This window comes from Botrytis byssoidea (genome assembly GCF_014898295.1).
Source record: "Botrytis byssoidea strain MUCL 94 chromosome Unknown BBYS_007, whole genome shotgun sequence".
Classification (NCBI taxonomy): Eukaryota; Fungi; Ascomycota; class Leotiomycetes; order Helotiales; family Sclerotiniaceae; genus Botrytis; species Botrytis byssoidea.
This window is the reverse complement of record NW_024065848.1, coordinates 1,520,934-1,537,544: the sequence shown is the minus strand read 5'-3', so window position 1 is coordinate 1,537,544 and position 16,611 is coordinate 1,520,934. Positions and strand designations below refer to the sequence as shown.

The following is a 16,611-nucleotide window of genomic DNA, read 5'->3' as shown; positions in this document are numbered from 1 at the left end:
ATACTAGACAGTGAGGATAGACTACCTAGGTATTTAGAGCAAGATGATTGTAATTCATTAGACGTTGCAGGGTTAGCATGCTCGCGCAACGAATCCGGATCCATTAGTTCGGACTTTAATTCAAATCCAATAATAAAAGCTTTTTGGTTCTTGAGTTTAAAAGATGATATTTCAATTATCTACCCATTCCAAAGAAAGAGGAGAAAATTAAACCTAAGAATCTTCCTCCGATTGAATATTAGTTAGTGGGCCATAAGTAAACCTAATTTCACGCCCGAGTAGGGATGCAACAGCAGATTGCCCAGCGCTAGACACATTACCATAGTTGCTCATGAATGATGTAGACATGGCGGTATCATCACCATCTTTCATGAGTGGACGTATAACATCTCTTGTTACAAAAGATCCTCTGTCAAGATAGAAAGATTGGCTACCAACTTGAGCAGGACCGGAACGTCCTAGCGGAGCAGTCGAGAGATTATCGTTGCCACTATTAGCTGTCAACTTTGAAGATCCACCTTGAGATTGCTCGTTTTCATCCTGAGGATCAGGGGCGATAAGAGGTACCAATCCTCGTGATGTGGCTTGTCCAGGGATTAACCCTCGAGCAGAAGCTCTCAATCCGCTCTTCACAGCTGTTATACTTTTACTGGCAACCCCGCCCGCGGCTGCTTTGGTGACATTGTACGAGCCTGCCCGACCTACTGTCTTTTTAAGAGCTGTTGGCAAAGCCTTGGTAGCTTTGAATCCGTGTTTGAGAATGTTGCCACCAATCTCGCCGCCTATTCCACCTAACAACCCACCAAGAGCATCCAAACCAACACTTCTCCAAGTGATTTTTTCCCCATTTGCGACACTTCCAAGCATACCAGATGCTACATCGGAAATAACGCCTGCCGCGATACCAACACCAACCTGTATAGCCAAACTTGCACCACCTGTTAGAATCCCAACACCTACACTAACGGCAATTCCAATTACCACCATGATCAGATCTTTCCACGTAAAATTCATACCAAAGAGACTGAAATGACCATTTGGATCTACTCGATTGATGGGATCTCCTAAACAGTATACATAAGGATTGATTTCTCCAGACGCAAATGGAGCCCAGGGATCAGGTGTATGGAATCTTCTAAGCTGGGGATTGTAGACTCGATACCCATTGCCTAGATGATACCACCCTGTAACAGGATCTCTCCATTGTCCATTAAAGCTAATAGAAGAAAAGGAAGACCGAGCTTCCGAGCCAGAACATCCATACGGTGTGTACTTCTGGGTTTGAATCTGGTTGGGATTTTGAGAATCCAATGTGGTGAGAATAGACCGTTGACAATTAGAAGCCCAGAGATGGGTTTCGGTGCTTCCACCTTGTTGAGAAACAATCTCTCCCCAATATTCCGATCCATTCGATAGATAGCTAACCGAACGATCTCCTTTTTGCATGGCTATAAGCGATCCCCTATAGAAGAACTTTGTATCTGGTTGGTTGGGCACTCTCTGACACGCTAGATTTCCCGCCGCATCATACAAGTATTGCGCAAGAACATTGTTATTGCCATCTCGCACATCGGTCAAGCGGCTCATGTTATCATATTGAAGTCTTCGGCCTTGCTCATTGCGCGTTAAACATCCATTGTAATCATACTCGAGGACCGCCTTGGATGGATAATCTGGATGTGTGTTGGTGACTTGAATGAGTTGAGTAGGGTCTTGTGTGCTAAAAGAGCTAGTGGAAGTATTTGAGCTGCCGTCTTGAAATACTGTGGAAGTCTGTACAATATTATCGTAGTTATCGAAGACGAACTGTTGCGATCTAAGAAGATTCCCTTGTTGATCTGCAGGAGGCTCGCTTCCTTGGCATTGATAATTGACAAGACGGTTATGGACGTCATATTCGAAACTCTCACTTTGCATCACACTACCACTTTTCTCTTGGAGACGCGAAGCTACAAGACCAATTCCATTGTATGTCTGGCTGAGATTATATATCAATGTTGATTCGCCGCTGTACACAGATCGTTTGATTTCCCTACCGAAATCATCATATGCCAGTTTGGTAGTTATTTTTGTATTTTTTTCTTCGTCCTGAACACGACTTTCGGTTACACGACTAGCGATGTCATAGACAAATGATACTTTCAATCTGCCTTGTGCTACCTGCTGAGGTCTTCCAAACGCATCATAATAAGTCTCTTGCAATTTCCCGTTCGCATCGGTATACTTTTGCAACTTTCCGGCCATCGAATAAGTATACAGAGCAGAGAACATCTGGCCTCCAGTGATAGATATAGTTTCTCGAGAAAGTAAACCAGAAGTCAGATATTGTAGATCGTGAGTCGAATAAGCACCTTTGAGCTGCAATGGAGCAACAGTTTCAGTGTCATACGTATAGGCATCTGTATGATTGCTAGTGGATATTTGCGTAAGTGCACCGCCTAAAGCTGACTGATAGGTTAAGTTGTGTTGCTCTCCCTTTGCATTGGTTATTTGTGCAGGATCGGGTGAGTTCCCTTGGTAGCTTTGGCTAGTAGTTCGTGTACCGATGACTTTCTTTGTAACACGACCTAATCCATCGAAAGATTGCTCGCCCACTGTCCGGTCATTAAGCTTCATTGAAGTCGGCAACAATGCAGTGGTCTGACTTGCATACTGTGTCTTCACCACGCGAGTACCAGGCCAGATAGTCTCAACCACGCGGTCAAAGGAATCGGGTTTGTATTCAGTTACACGACCAAGATTATCCTGCTGCCTGAGAAGACGGTTTAAGCCATCATAGGTGTAGTCCATCTTGCTGTAGAGGGCGTTGTTTTTGTGGTAAAGTGCTGTTTGTGTGGGCGCGCCAAAGAGGTTCAACCTGGTCTTAGTCATTCCCTCGCCCTCAACGCCTTCAACTTTTGTGTTGGCGATTGGGTCTGTAATTATTAATGTACGCAAGCCAGAGTTATCTGAAACTCTATAAACCTTGCCCCAATCATCATATTCCATTGATTTAATGCTCCTTTGCTCAGATGGTGACTCGATCCTTTCTGTTCTCATCCAATCAATGTCAGATGTTGTGATGAGTTGATCCTGGGTATTGTAGCTATGTTCCTGGATCAGTCGAAATACTTGGCCATCCTGTTTCTCAACGCGCCAAAGCCTTTCCAATCCATCTGTAATGTAGCGAGTTTGTACACCCTTTGCATCAATCATCGTTCTGCGTGATCCATTGTTGACTCCAAGGAAAAGGTACTCCTGACGTTCAACGGATTCATAGGGGGTACCTTGAGAGTGAACCGTCTTGGAAGCGCGACCGAGACTGTCATAATAGTAATGAGTAGAAATACCAATCTGATTCTTATGAGTCGCTAAAAGCCCAGACCACAGTGAATAGCCCGTTTCTTCCACTGCCGTAGAAGCATCAAAAGCTGTAGTAGCCACCGTCTGTACGAACTGACTGCTACTGGGATATGTGTAAGTCCAATTCTGTGTTGTGGGATACTGATCAAAGAGGCGTGTCACCTGTCGCTGAAGGCGAGTATGATCTCTTGCAGCAGCATTGTTCACATAAGTGTAATCGAACTTGGTAAGAAGCTGATTTCCCTCTAAATTTTGCTTCTGCTGCACGACAACAAGATAGCTCGTCTTTGCGCCGGTCGCCGTGGGCATTTGGGAATATGTATAATGCTCACTACGAGTTGGCCCCACAGCATTAGCTGGTGTTACCGTCTCGCGTTTCAAGTATCTTTGGAAGTCATGTGGATCACGTGGGCAATATATGCCTTCACCAGTTGGTGGATAGTAATTGCGATCGATTCTGATACCAGTTGGCTTGATGTCTTGTGTAGGATTTCCCCATTCGTCGAAGACATGATGGCTTGTTTCTGTGCGGGTTGCCGGACTAGCTGTATCCTTGTAGATAGTTTCAACAGTTTTGGGTAATTGATATTGTGCAGGTTGATTTTCAAATGATGCGAATGGGACCGCATGATACGTGATCTTCTGGATGACCTGTTTGGTGCCTTTCTGTTGTTCCGAACTGACAAGAAGATGGAACTTGTTGTAAGTATTCTTCGTTCTTATTCCGCCTTGAATTTGAACATTTGAGGTGTATTGGTATTCGTCACGGGTAAGGAACAAATTATCTTCTCCGTCTTTCCAGTTTTGACTACTACCATATGCAAGAAAGTTATAGTCAGAATAGGTGTAGGAGGTTATGATCGGAGGTTGTGAATTGCCAGGACGTGCAGTATGAGATATGGCATAAGGAATTGCCTGATAAGGGGCCCCTGTTGGCAGTCGATGCCCTTGTTCTTTGTAGCTAATATCTTCCACGAGACCAGAAGGGCTGGTAACATTGTTCAGATGAATCATTTGACCGAACTTCTGATATCCAAACTTCCAGGACGCTCCATCCAAAGGTAGACGGATCTCTACCAACTGATTGTTTCTTTGAATGAGAGTGAAGGTAGCTGCTTCGGATGTATTCGGGGCCTTGGTTATCTCCACTTGAGATGTCCCATACTTAACCTCAAGAAGAACTTCTGAGCCCTGCTGAATTTTGTCGAGGCGAGCAGTCTCTCCAAGTGCAGACCAAACGAATGACAGCGAACGTCCAGTAGATGCATATAAGTCAACAAGAACAGACTTATTGTATCTATTGTTGAAACTAGACAAATTCTCGATTTGGCCCGACTTATAAATGATCTGGTATGTGTTGGCATCTAGCTTCTTGAAATTCGAGCTTTTAAGCTTTTGATCGGGGGTAAAGATTGTGCTAGACGTTTCCGTAACTCGGTAAGATTCGCCTGTTGAGAGGCTGACGACCCGGTTCGACTGACGGTGTTCATAGGAAGGTAGGTTGAATCTCCATCCTTGACCCAATCCAATGTCTTGTGTGTTCAATGGATGGAAGGACAAGGAGAACTTGAAAGGAGGGCAGTTTCTGGCTTGAATTGGTACTTCATACAGATCAACCATACACGTGTATTGACCGGTGCGCGGATCGACGCCTTTCTGCAAAAAATCGCTAAAATTGAACCCTTGAGAATAGATAGTAGAACTAGATGACATTTTTATGTTAGTCAATTAAAGCTTGGAAAACAATTGCAATAGTTGTGTTACTAAATTCGGACTATAGACACAATATGGCAAGTTTATTTTGAAGGAAATTTGTTATCTTCTATTCCTCCTCGCTCAAGGTTATCAAGCGAGCTGCAAAAGAATTGAAGTACAAAACTATCTCCATAGCTGTTGTATCCATAAACTTGACCAATCTTGATAGCCCAGAATGACTCTGAATGATATTATTCAATCAATTCTTTTCAGGTGTCTGCTGCCACAGTATCGAGTGGGGTTTTAACAGAGAAATACCATCGATGCCTGCGAGGTCCAGCATAAACCTTGAACAACGTATTGCGTCTATACGAAACACCCCATAAGTTTATTAGACTTTGGAAAGTCAATTCAGTCAATTCAGCCTTGATACTAAAATGGGCGTTGATCAAAGTCTCGACAACCCTCCACCTTTTCCTTGCAGGCTAAAGAAGCATGTGTTAAATCACAGTAACAATCAGACAGGAAAGCTGTACGACCTCAAGAGTTATCACAAGCGGGGTATTCCAAGGTAGTTTGGCGAATAAACGAGGCGGTTTAGGTGCAAGCTGCATTGATTAAATATGTTGTACCATATTGTTGCTCATCGATATGTAGAAAGCTTCTTCTTGAATAATATGACAATTCATAACATACGATCCAAGCGATTCACAAAATCTCGTCAAACATGATAAGAGGGGTATACCGAACCCCCACCGCGTTGTATGCAGTGTTCGTGTCTGGGCAAATAGTCAGCCAGCCAGCCTTCTTTCAACCCACAGCTCGCCAAGTACAGTACAATGCGAACAGTACCAAGCGAAGCGTATTGAGTGTTGTGCATAAACAATTCGGATAATCTACTGTTGTGATACAGCTTTAACAGCAAGTATCTATATACTCCATGCTCGTACAGAGACATAAAGTAAAAGCCAAAGACTTTTATAATCATGCTTCTTTCACATCTCCAATGGCAATCTCCGGCGGGGAGAAGTGTGTACAATTCATGTGTACCCACCCAATACACCTGTCAAGATCCAAATTGATAAAAATGAAGGAAGAAGCGGGGAAGGAGTTGAGTGTGGTAGTGTTGGATAGTGCGTGTTATTATGTGCATATAAGACTTGGTCTGCCTAGGAAGAGATTTGGATCCTTTGATCATTTTACATTGCACATTTCACTTGAGCTTACCAAATCTTAGCAATCAGATTTCTCGTCACACAGTATACTATCTTTCTTCAGTCGATCATACACACAAGTGATACCGTGAGTCATGTCTGTACAATGGGAGGTAACACTCTTGAGTATACACACAAGTGAGGCCGGCACTTCTCTATTTGCGAATGGGCAAATGCAGGTAGCTGCAAACGTCTTGATCAAGGCAATAAATCCAGCCAACTACGATCCATACATGTTGACAGCGGCAGAGCTAGCGAGAATTGAGCTAGTTGACTATTACAACACTGACGAGAAGCTCACCGGCCCTTGGAGGTTTACCTCTGCTGAGAATGAATTTTCACACACAATGCCTCCAGGTACCGGATTTATCGCCGACGCAGAAGAGCCTCCTACACGGCCATTCATGGTGGACCAAAGTAAACGATATTGGGTCAGCACAACAAGAGCTGAAGTCAAGAGCGTTGGAGCACGCATTGCCCAACCAAACGGCAAAGTGATCACGACCCGCAGTCCAGAAAACAACTCTTATATTGCATTTCGGGGCTACCAGGAAATTCGATATTCCTTATCCAATTCTGAATGGTGGAGAGAAGATACCGACAGTGGTAGTGGTTGGGACCAGGACAACTATTTCCTCAGAAGTAGGGTTCACCCATTCATCAGAGCCGACCGCACTGGTTACTCAAGTGATACTTTTCCCGTGGTTGGAATGCGCAATAGCGTAGCATATCATCGTGCAGGTCCACACTTACACTACATGTGGCCAATTGGGGGTAGGGCGACGGTAAAAGCTGGTAAGTTTCGTTTTTTCCTTTCTCATTTCAAAACCTCCTTCCTATTTTCATGGCGAACTTCGTTTTCGCCTAAAGTATTTGACAGAGATTAACGACTCTCCTATCTAAAACAGGATTAACGCACTACGCTGATGGAAGGGTGCACCCAAAGGCTTGGTCAAGAGATATTGTTATCAGACAGCATGCAAATTCTCTATGTCTGACTCGCTTGAAGACGTCCGGTCCACTGGGTATTTGGGATCTTGGTTGGTGGTATTATCCTACGGCCACAATGTACGACCAGTATGGTAATTCAGGCACATTTGAACTCGCTGTTAATGAATACAACACAATATCCATTCACAACCGCGGCACGAAATCCCGCCCACCGTCCGATACTCCCCATTATGAAGACGAGAAAACGATTCCAGATGCAGAAATTGGTGAGAGCGAATCATCAGTTCATGAACCACCAACGGATTAACTTTTTTGAGCCTTCTGAAGAAAGTGATGGAAGTATGTCTTCGGTAATTTTGATAAATCTTGGCACTATCTTGGTTGTTTTTATTTCAGTATACTCGCGCTTACTCACGTTCATCCAATTTAACGACACAATGTCTCCGATTTTTCTTTCCATCTGTGTCTGGGGCTTGAAATTTGGACTCTGCTGCTTCTCAAGTTGAACGCCTAACTCCATTCTCTATTCAAAGTATGGCTGCACCTCAGATACTCAGATAGCATTCACTGAGCAAATCATTACTCATCAACTGGCGTGCGTTCCCCTGTGCTTTAATCTGAACACTACAGCCCCTGTAGTGAAATGCCAATCATGTGAACATGAGAGAGCTACTAGCTAGACCTCGAAACCCAAGTTCATGGAGCTAGCTTTGCATAGCCTTTAATGACAGCATCGATTATGAAAACTCATTCGTTCATCTTGCATACGCTAGCACTGCTTCGTAATGTCACCAAAATCAAAGATAGTAGTTAGAAGCGTGGACTATGTGCGACGATAGCGACTACGATATTGTGATCCTTCTACCTCCTACACAGTTTCTTTATAGTACTAGTGCACGTGAAAATAACATACATCCATGTCAAACAGTGATAGTATATGGTATGAGACTCATGGAGCCTGAAGCCTAGACTTACTCATAAAGAAAATGTAATATATATATCTGCTGAAAGAACGGGAGAAAGAACGGGAGAGAGTAAGGGAGGGGACGCGAGCTGCAGCGACCATGTGATGATTATCACTAGCCAATACCACTGATCCAGCTATATCTGTACCATTTGAGATAATTCCAATAGCCATTTGTCAACTGGCAAAAGCTTTGCGCACTTTATGTGATTTGATCTCGGGCATGTTTTCTGCTTGGTGTACCGCACCCCGAGACCTTTTCACTGCTATGTAGTATGCTTCGTAAGTAGCTCAGCACTAATGCGGCGTTGGAGATATCTTACAATGAAAGAAGAATCTGAATATTAATTAGATGAAGTCATGAAATTCAGGGATGCCTGAATATTATTTACATCGCATGGGGACCAGCCGAAATTTTTCAAAGGTCGAAATGACAAAGAGTAAAATGATGGTTACCCGGTATGATTTTCGTTACAGCATATCACATGGTCATTAAGCCCCCCTTTCTTCCACGACACTCTGCATACCAGCCTGATATTCCGCACTCCCCCGGTCATAACTCACAATCATGAGGTAAAGCACATCCTAAAAATAGTTAGCTTTGTGTACACTCCATGAAAAACTAGCGGGGAAATTTGATGCTCCAAAACTAACCTTTTGTAAGATTCTCTTTACAAGTCCGGGCTTTCTCTTTCTCCTAAATCCCGTCTCCGGAGTAATGACTTCTCCTCTTCGGTACGCTTTTCTAATCCTTTTGTTCTGCCTTCTTTCTTCCTTCGCAACTTTTCGCTCCGTTTTTCGCGCTTGCGGATTGATATGACCGCCAGTGATGAGGGAGATGAGTGACCCGCTACTAGCAGGGTGATTCGGGTCAGAGTAGCGGGAGAGAAATTGTGGTCTAGGCGTTGCGAGAGAGCTGGTGGGATTTTGCATTGCCTATTTTCGTTAGCTTAGAGTTTGTGGTGAAGCGAAAAGCCTCGGGGAAGCTGAGGGGATGGGTAAATTGCGGAAAGTGGAGAACTAACGTATTTGGCTTGGGCTCGACGATCGAAGTAATCGGTCACGAACTTTCCACTGTCCTTGAATTTGTTACTTTTCTGGAAGTTTTCACTCCTCTCAATCTCGGCAATACGATCCAATGCTGGGAAAATCAAGGGTGCTGCTTCTGGCATCTCGAGCTCTCCATATGTCGTCCCGCTTGATAGTTTAATGTTCTTCAATGTCTTCTTGAAACCTGTAGTTGTATCATCAAGGGATGAAGTAATTGCTTTGGTAATATCGACAGATGAGTGAGTTTCCGATGATTCGGGCTTGTATGTAAGTATCAAGCAGTAAAGACCACGAGGCATGAAATACTCATTGTTTATTCTATCGAGGAAGGTATTTGTCCTGTAGAATACTCATTAGCTCATTGTGAAAATGCTGAAATAGGAAGAACCAACCTTGATCGTGATTGTAGCTCCATGGCCACACCAACTGCAAATTGAGTAGCAATAGATACGCCCATCGTGATTGGGCCGGGCACGAATCCTACGATTCCGGCCGCCGCATTTATAACTTGCAACCACGGAGAAGATTTGCTCGCATGGTAAAATGTTTTCAAGAAATCCAAGAAAGAAGCCTGATCAATCCCGCAATCTTCCAACACTGGTGCATATGCTCTGACAAAACCGCGTTTCTTGTCCCTAGGTCTGCGTTGTGGGAGAATGACCGGACAGGGTAATTTCGGTTTCTCGGCACTATATACTGGAGGTGGGTGATTCCGCACAAACACGTCGACAAGCTCATTGGCATCTTGTGTAGACTCTTCAGAAGGTGTGACTGGGCCAGATTTATCTGCGGCTTCGTCCAAAACCCAAGCTTCCTCGTCTCCTTCCTCTGATTCTGTGTCCGAGGAATCATCGTGCTCGTATTCCTTTTCGAGTTCGTGCTTTTCTTTCTCATTTACTGGAACAGCTTGGCCTCTTGCCATCATTCTCTCGGCATCTTCTACGGATAGCTCAACATATTGAGGAGGGGCATCGTTGTATTGGTGATCTGATTGAGCAGCTGCTCGACTACTTTCGCCATTGGACGAAGCTTGTGGTAGGTTGGATGAGGACTTGTTCCGATGATGGTGAATTGTTTCTGATACAAGACCAATTCCTGAGCCAATGAGTTTGACTATAATGCCCATGGTTGTAATGTAAGTTGTGTTAATAGGATTTAAAACAATACAGTATTGTTTGGTGGAATGAAAATGCAAGACAATGACGATTTGAGAAAGGTAATGATACTTGGCCCAATTCTACCTCTTATTATATACTTACTATCTTCAAAATGATCATCCATCAACGGAGCTGGGCGGTTGCAACTCTCAACATCTTGCAAACCTCATTTGGTCAAGACCCGACAGAAGACGGAGCTTCAGCTTGATCCCACTAATGATGGAAATGTGTATATGGTCTGTGCGTTTTTATCAATTGCATGGAGAATCCTGCGGCCGTAATCATTAGAGACAATGTTTTGCCTATTCGAGGTCACCAAACCGTAGGGCTATGCCATTGTGGGGCTTGCACAGGGTTGTTTTGGCTCACCATGGGCTGTCGACGAGTCCTTCAGATTGACTTCAATCAAGCATTGTGGTTGTCATGTTAAAATGCATATCAAGCTTCTTGGCAAAGCTTGAGTGTCCAGAGTTAAGAGACATTACTGATATAAGTTTCAGACGATATGTTAAGCCAGTGATAATATATTAAAGTCTTCGACTTAAAAACTAATGCAGTGTTATTCACAAATGTTTGTATTTTTGATGAAGAATGTATATTGATACAGTCAGGTCGATGCTATCAATTACAAATGTACCAATAAGCATAGCCCTGCAAAAAGTTATCTGTGCTTTGCTAGAACGGCGTCCAGTCGTTGCGAGGGTAACACAACTAAGCATGGGGTAAATCGATAAATGTGGGCATACACTGCACAGCATCATATTTCTGGTGTCGGTGAAGGACCTACAGTCTGTCTTCTCGAGACATACCTTAGCCATCACAGTACGCTCTCTCTCAGCCAGCAGGATATGCTCAATTAGCGATGATGGAATCACAGAATACTCCGAGTTGTCGTCCGGGCAAGGGGGATGTATTATGATCTCTGCAAGAGGTATCCTAGCACGGTCCTCGATCCAAGATCTTGCCGATTCGAGTCTCTTACGATTTATTCTAGTGCTTCTTCCATTATAAAATCGGCAGGGCCTCGGTTGTCTTCTTACAGGCCAGTCTATACAGAAACTCCAGGCTTCAATAGATAGGCAGAGCAATCTGTCCATTGATCTTAAGGATAGGTCTTTAGACAGCTTGTCAAAAGCTTGGATATGGCTTTTCATGGTGTTTTGGTGGCTATTACTTAAGGCTCAGGTCTTCCAAACTCTCTGGTTCTCATTCCACAATGAGATCTAAGCATGGGCCTGAAGCAGCAGATTCCGATCCTTCGTTTAAATCTCGGTTCTACTTATGCTCTAGTTGTGCTCGTGTCTACCATTTACGCTTTAGCGCCAATGGTCCTTATGAGCTTTATCAAGCCTAGGGAACCCTGTGCGACACCGTCGCATCTAAAGGTGGACTTAGGGACTTTTCCCCACAGGAAATGCGAGGCTCTGGTGTACTAGTCTATGCGTAATCGCAATGGTTTGAAAGCAGAAATGCCATTCCTTTGTCAAGATCTGAGACAATCTTCCCTGTCTTGGAAGAAGAAATGGCCCTGCCTCAGGTTCAAATTCTTACAAGCGAGTGTTCTGGCTCAGTCGAACAGATACGAAGGAAGACGTATCAAGAAACGCGGGATATGGCTTCCTTGTGGGTGTCGAATCAAGTGAGTCCCACCTTGCCAAATCGCTCTGCAATAGGTAATCTTATTATCATTTTCAGCACCCAGATCGATTCCGATGTACGACTGGCAATAACGACCCGTCAGATAATTAGAAGTTCTTGGGGAAGCTCATGAAATCTGCTGTTCACTACATGCCTTTGGACGTACGACCACTAGTCCCTTTCAAGGTCCATCTTCATCTTCTATTGTTGCAGCGATGCTTCCTCGGGCTCAAAAAAATACTTCGATATCGATCATCAAAACCTTCAGACATTGCGAATCAATAAAAGTCGAGAAAAAATTCACTCCAGTGGGTGCCAGAAGTTCCTCTGGGGATGTTCCTGATTTCTCTTATTCTTGTGTTGAGCATATTAAGTTGCATCAACATCAAGGTCATTTGTCTATTTTGGCTTCACTGGCCTCCAAAAAAATTCTTAGTTCCCCAGCCTTTATCAGAAGTTTGAGGTGTATTTGTGACGGCTTGAGTCTGTTGAACCGGTACTACCAGGCGCACGACTACAGAACTCTTCCACCCTTCTAGCACTAGGGGTTCTACACATTTAATTTTCAATACTTGAGTAGAGCTCTGTCAATTCGTGGTCTTCTTAAAATATTATTCTTGACTTTACGGTTAATTAAAATGCTAACTACTCTAGGAATCTTCTTCTGGCATTGCCACTGCTCACGACTTTTACCACTAGATGTAGAAATTCTTGGTAGAAAATTACGTTTCGTGTAGAGCAACGATGAGTTACTGTGAGCCGCGAGGAAGCACTCAAGAGCTTCATATGATATAAATTTGGCAAATTCAGGGCACCTCGAGGGTTGTGGAGTATTGGAGTTGTTGACGAAAGGAATTGCAATGAAGCCTTTCAAAATGGAGACTAAATAGCTCTTCTCCCAGTAAATAATCCCAAGAAGAGAAGCGGCCACTGATTATTGGTAATTCTTCATCAAGATTACGTTCTAGTCGAACCAACATTTGAAGATACGACCGGGTAATCACATAATTTTTACTGCACATTCCGGTCCTACAAAAGAGGCTATGCACAGCATCGAGCCACCAACAATACATCCACGATTACGAACAAATTGGGGCATTTCAATTTAACCGTCCAGCGACATCTCTTCGCAAATCTCAACTTTCCATCCTTCGAATTATTTCAAATGTAACATGGTATAAGCGCCAAGATTTCTTTATGTCAGTATCCTAGCTTTTACCGTATAAAATGTTATGCGCCTGCCTTTGATCCTGCATACATATAAAATACCCACAACACCACCATGCAAGTGCTTACCTTCAGGCTGAGTCTTGTTTGTCATGTATTCATCCTCCCGTCTATGAATCGCAAACTTTGTGTTTGTTCAATACAATACTTCTTAAGTGAATGATTCGAGCCTTTCAATCTTATGGTTGAGATTTCGTGTTTAAATGCAAATTAGACATCGAGTGAATGAAGTTCCTGACAAATTAGGATTAGGATAGTTCCTTCCGCTCACCCAGAGGCTTTTACTTGTAAAGATTTTCGTCATTCCATTACACGCAATAAACATTTCTTCTATATCATGCATTATTCTAATTCCCTCCGCAAATTTTCTCTCCCACACCCTAATGCGCTCATCCCAAGCCGAAACGCCTTCCTCACCTTCCTAACCAGCACCGCCATCTGGCTCTTGTTGTTTTCGTTTTTTCGTCATATTTATTGGCGAGACCCACACTCTGCATTTTTCGATAGCACACATGTCTATGAAAAAGACTATTCTTATCGACGCCAATCCTCTGGGTTATCATTTCTAGACGATCTGGTCGAGAGCAATCAAACATCTTTGTTCAGTAATTCTACTTCAAATCTTTCGGGAGACTCAGATGGAGATGGCGATACAGAGGTTCCGGATATGTGTATAGCATACGTAACCATTAAACGCGACATGCAGGATAGGAATGAAGGAAGACAATATATCGATGCAGCGCTAGGAACTATGATAGATGGATTAAGTGAGGAGGAAAGAAAGAGTGTGTGGATTTATGTGTTATTTGCAGACATGGATCCAAGTGTTCATCCGTTATGGGAGGAAGAATGGCTGGGGAGAGTAGTAGATGATTTTGGTGGATATGAAGTTGGAGGGGAGAGGAGAGAGTGGCTAGAGGAATTGATGAAGCAAAAGGAATGGCAGATTAAAGGAGTTTTGTAAGTTTTCTCTTCTTTGGAACTTAAAATGCCAAGCTGGTTAGCAGCTTCCAAGAACTAACAACACACTAGCGATTATGTATACGCGTTAAGCCGCTGCTACGATACCCACGCTCCTTATATAGCAATAATGGAGGACGACATTGTATTCGCTCATGACTGGTTTCAGCGCACTATTTCTGCTCTCAATAAAATCGAGTATCTCTCTCAAAGCCCTGGAGATAAGTTTTATAATTGGATATATTTAAGACTTTTCTACACAGAAACGTTTCAACCGTGGAGCGAAGAGGTAGATTTTTGGTATCGGCATAGATATTTTCTGCTGTTTTTTGCTGCTCCTCTCTGCACAATTACTGCTCTTATATTTATACGAAGCAAAATCGGCGAGAAAAGGGAAATGGGAGGTTGGTTGGATAACTGGACGATTTTTGTTATAGGAGTGGTGGTTGTACCAGCCTTCATAACTCTGGGGTTCATGGTTGGGAAACACAACTTGCCGTGGTGGGAATTCAGAGGGAAAGACGTGGTGAAGATGAATAGTGGAGGATGCTGTACACAGGCTATGGTTTTTCCGAGGGAGCAGGTGGAGGGATTGAGGAGTTATTTGACGGGAAGGAAAAGTGGCCAGACGGATTTGATGATTGAGGATTATGCGGAAAAAGAGGGTATGGAAAGACTGGCACTTGGGAAACAGGTTGTGCAACATGTGGGAGTAAAGAGTAAGTTTTTCCTTCTTGGGGGGCCTTTAGATAAGATATTCATAAGACTAATTTTGTGTGTAGGCTCGAGAGGTGATAATCAAATCAACGCTATGAGTACTTGGGCATTCCACTTTGAGGAATACGACAAAGTTTCCATGTTCGGAAACTCGGTTTATGAAGAATCTTGATCTGGAAAATTGGAAACTTCCAAGCCAGAGTCAGTCGGATAATTGATATCGGAGTTGACTTATATCGAAAACATACATCCTCATTTTTCCATATTTTCATATTCTCTAAATATGAAAACAAGTCGCTAGTCTCGAAAGTATGCTAGTAGGATATCCACTAAGGATCTGTTATCTCCCTCTTTCTCTTCCAACCTCTTGATCTTCCATATCTACAACTACCATCCCACTGCAGGTAGCTCTGGGTCCTTCCCTTCAGGAGTTTATGCTACGTATACTCCATTTTTAGGGAATGCTCTACCAACCATGATCGCCTTTAGGCACCAGCATAACAAGTGAGTGTTGTTAGCCGGGAAGCTTGCTATCTGCGATCTTACTGCCTTTTGGCAATAAAACTTTTGGGACTAAGGAGCTTCAGTACATCTATTAAAAATCGGGGCACAGATAACCTTACTGGAGAAGCGAAGAAAAGGTTGCTCAAAGTACGACGCATTGTCACGATGATCTAGATCCTTGTTACTTTTCGGCAATAGCGGTTAGGTGTCGACGTGATAATCAGGGAAAATTAGAATATGGAACGAAGAAGAGAAACAAGATCGAAGAAATTTAGTGGTTTGGAGCCAAAGAAGAGTGATATATACGTTGGATAGCCTAATTTCGATGGCACTCGCCCATTCTTGGATCAGAACTCGAACTGTTCCTTGTTACCTTTTGGAAACAAACAAGGAGTTGAGATGCGATTGGTATGTACACCACGTTCTGATATTTTCAGGTCAGAGTTACTCGAATACTGAGTCCCCAGATTTGGCATTGCGATTTTCCCTAGTATTTTGGGTATTTCGATTGGGAGTTCTCAATGCGAGGAGAATTCGGCTTCATAATCGGATTTTTAGACAGTCGAAACAAGACGTTCCAAGCAGTAAATAACGTATACGCGAAGGGAAACCTCCTTATTAAGATGGTATATCATCTGATAGTCTGTCATCTGGTCTTCGGAAATCGACAGTCTTGTAGTTCTTAGATACTCACCATATAAATCCTCACGTAGAAATAGTTTGATAGACTGATTCAATAGTACATGCATATTCTATCAAATTGAGATAATCGGAATACGAGGAAAATAGGCAGATACTAGCAGACAGTGGGGTTCCTCGTAGACGCCGAGCCAGAAAGTCTCCACCACCCGATTTTACCGAATCCCACTATTGTACCATCGATGCCTAGCCTGATACCAAATCCTGGTGTACATGCTCATCATCAACTTTGACGACGTAGCTAGCAGAGCTTAAAGCTTAACTTAAATCAACGATTTAATCTGGTTTCAAGATCAAAGTTCTTAGGGACCTACTCAAAAATGAGATATTTCGATAGCCTCCTTGGAAAATGTAACATCTTTGCGTACGAAAACGGTCGTGTCAGCTGAATGTGGTTATGAGGCAAAGTGCATCTCTTGCCGGGGAGGGATATCTGATGATACCCTACTCTAGGCACAATTTGGAAAGTTCGAAAACTCTTGGGGGCTACGTA

General features: G+C 43.3%; 4 protein-coding genes across 4 annotated transcripts; 2 read left to right on the top strand and 2 right to left on the bottom strand.

The window, feature by feature from the left end:
* Positions 1 to 213: 213 nt before the first annotated feature.
* EAE97_004510 (uncharacterized protein) lies at positions 214 to 5,055 on the bottom strand (the record flags this gene model as incomplete). Its single annotated transcript, XM_038875022.1, has 1 exon — positions 214 to 5,055. The coding sequence occupies one exon, from the start codon at positions 5,053 to 5,055 to the stop codon at positions 214 to 216; it is 4,842 nt and encodes a 1,613-aa protein (XP_038734466.1).
* Positions 5,056 to 6,346: 1,291 nt separating this feature from the next.
* EAE97_004509 (uncharacterized protein) lies at positions 6,347 to 7,509 on the top strand (the record flags this gene model as incomplete). Its single annotated transcript, XM_038875021.1, has 2 exons — positions 6,347 to 7,046; positions 7,160 to 7,509. The coding sequence occupies 2 exons, from the start codon at positions 6,347 to 6,349 to the stop codon at positions 7,507 to 7,509; spliced, it is 1,050 nt and encodes a 349-aa protein (XP_038734465.1).
* Positions 7,510 to 8,658: 1,149 nt separating this feature from the next.
* On the bottom strand, positions 8,659 to 10,342 carry EAE97_004508 (uncharacterized protein; the record flags this gene model as incomplete). Its single annotated transcript, XM_038875020.1, has 4 exons — positions 8,659 to 8,751; positions 8,821 to 9,102; positions 9,192 to 9,555; positions 9,609 to 10,342. The coding sequence occupies 4 exons, from the start codon at positions 10,340 to 10,342 to the stop codon at positions 8,659 to 8,661; spliced, it is 1,473 nt and encodes a 490-aa protein (XP_038734464.1).
* A 3,110-nt stretch (positions 10,343 to 13,452) lies between these two features.
* EAE97_004507 (uncharacterized protein) lies at positions 13,453 to 16,108 on the top strand. Its single transcript, XM_038875019.1, has 3 exons — positions 13,453 to 14,198; positions 14,271 to 14,917; positions 14,981 to 16,108. Exons 1-3 carry the CDS (start codon positions 13,576 to 13,578, stop codon positions 15,085 to 15,087), a joined length of 1,377 nt encoding a protein of 458 aa, XP_038734463.1. The 5' UTR covers positions 13,453 to 13,575; the 3' UTR covers positions 15,088 to 16,108.
* The last annotated feature ends 503 nt before the right edge of the window (positions 16,109 to 16,611 follow it).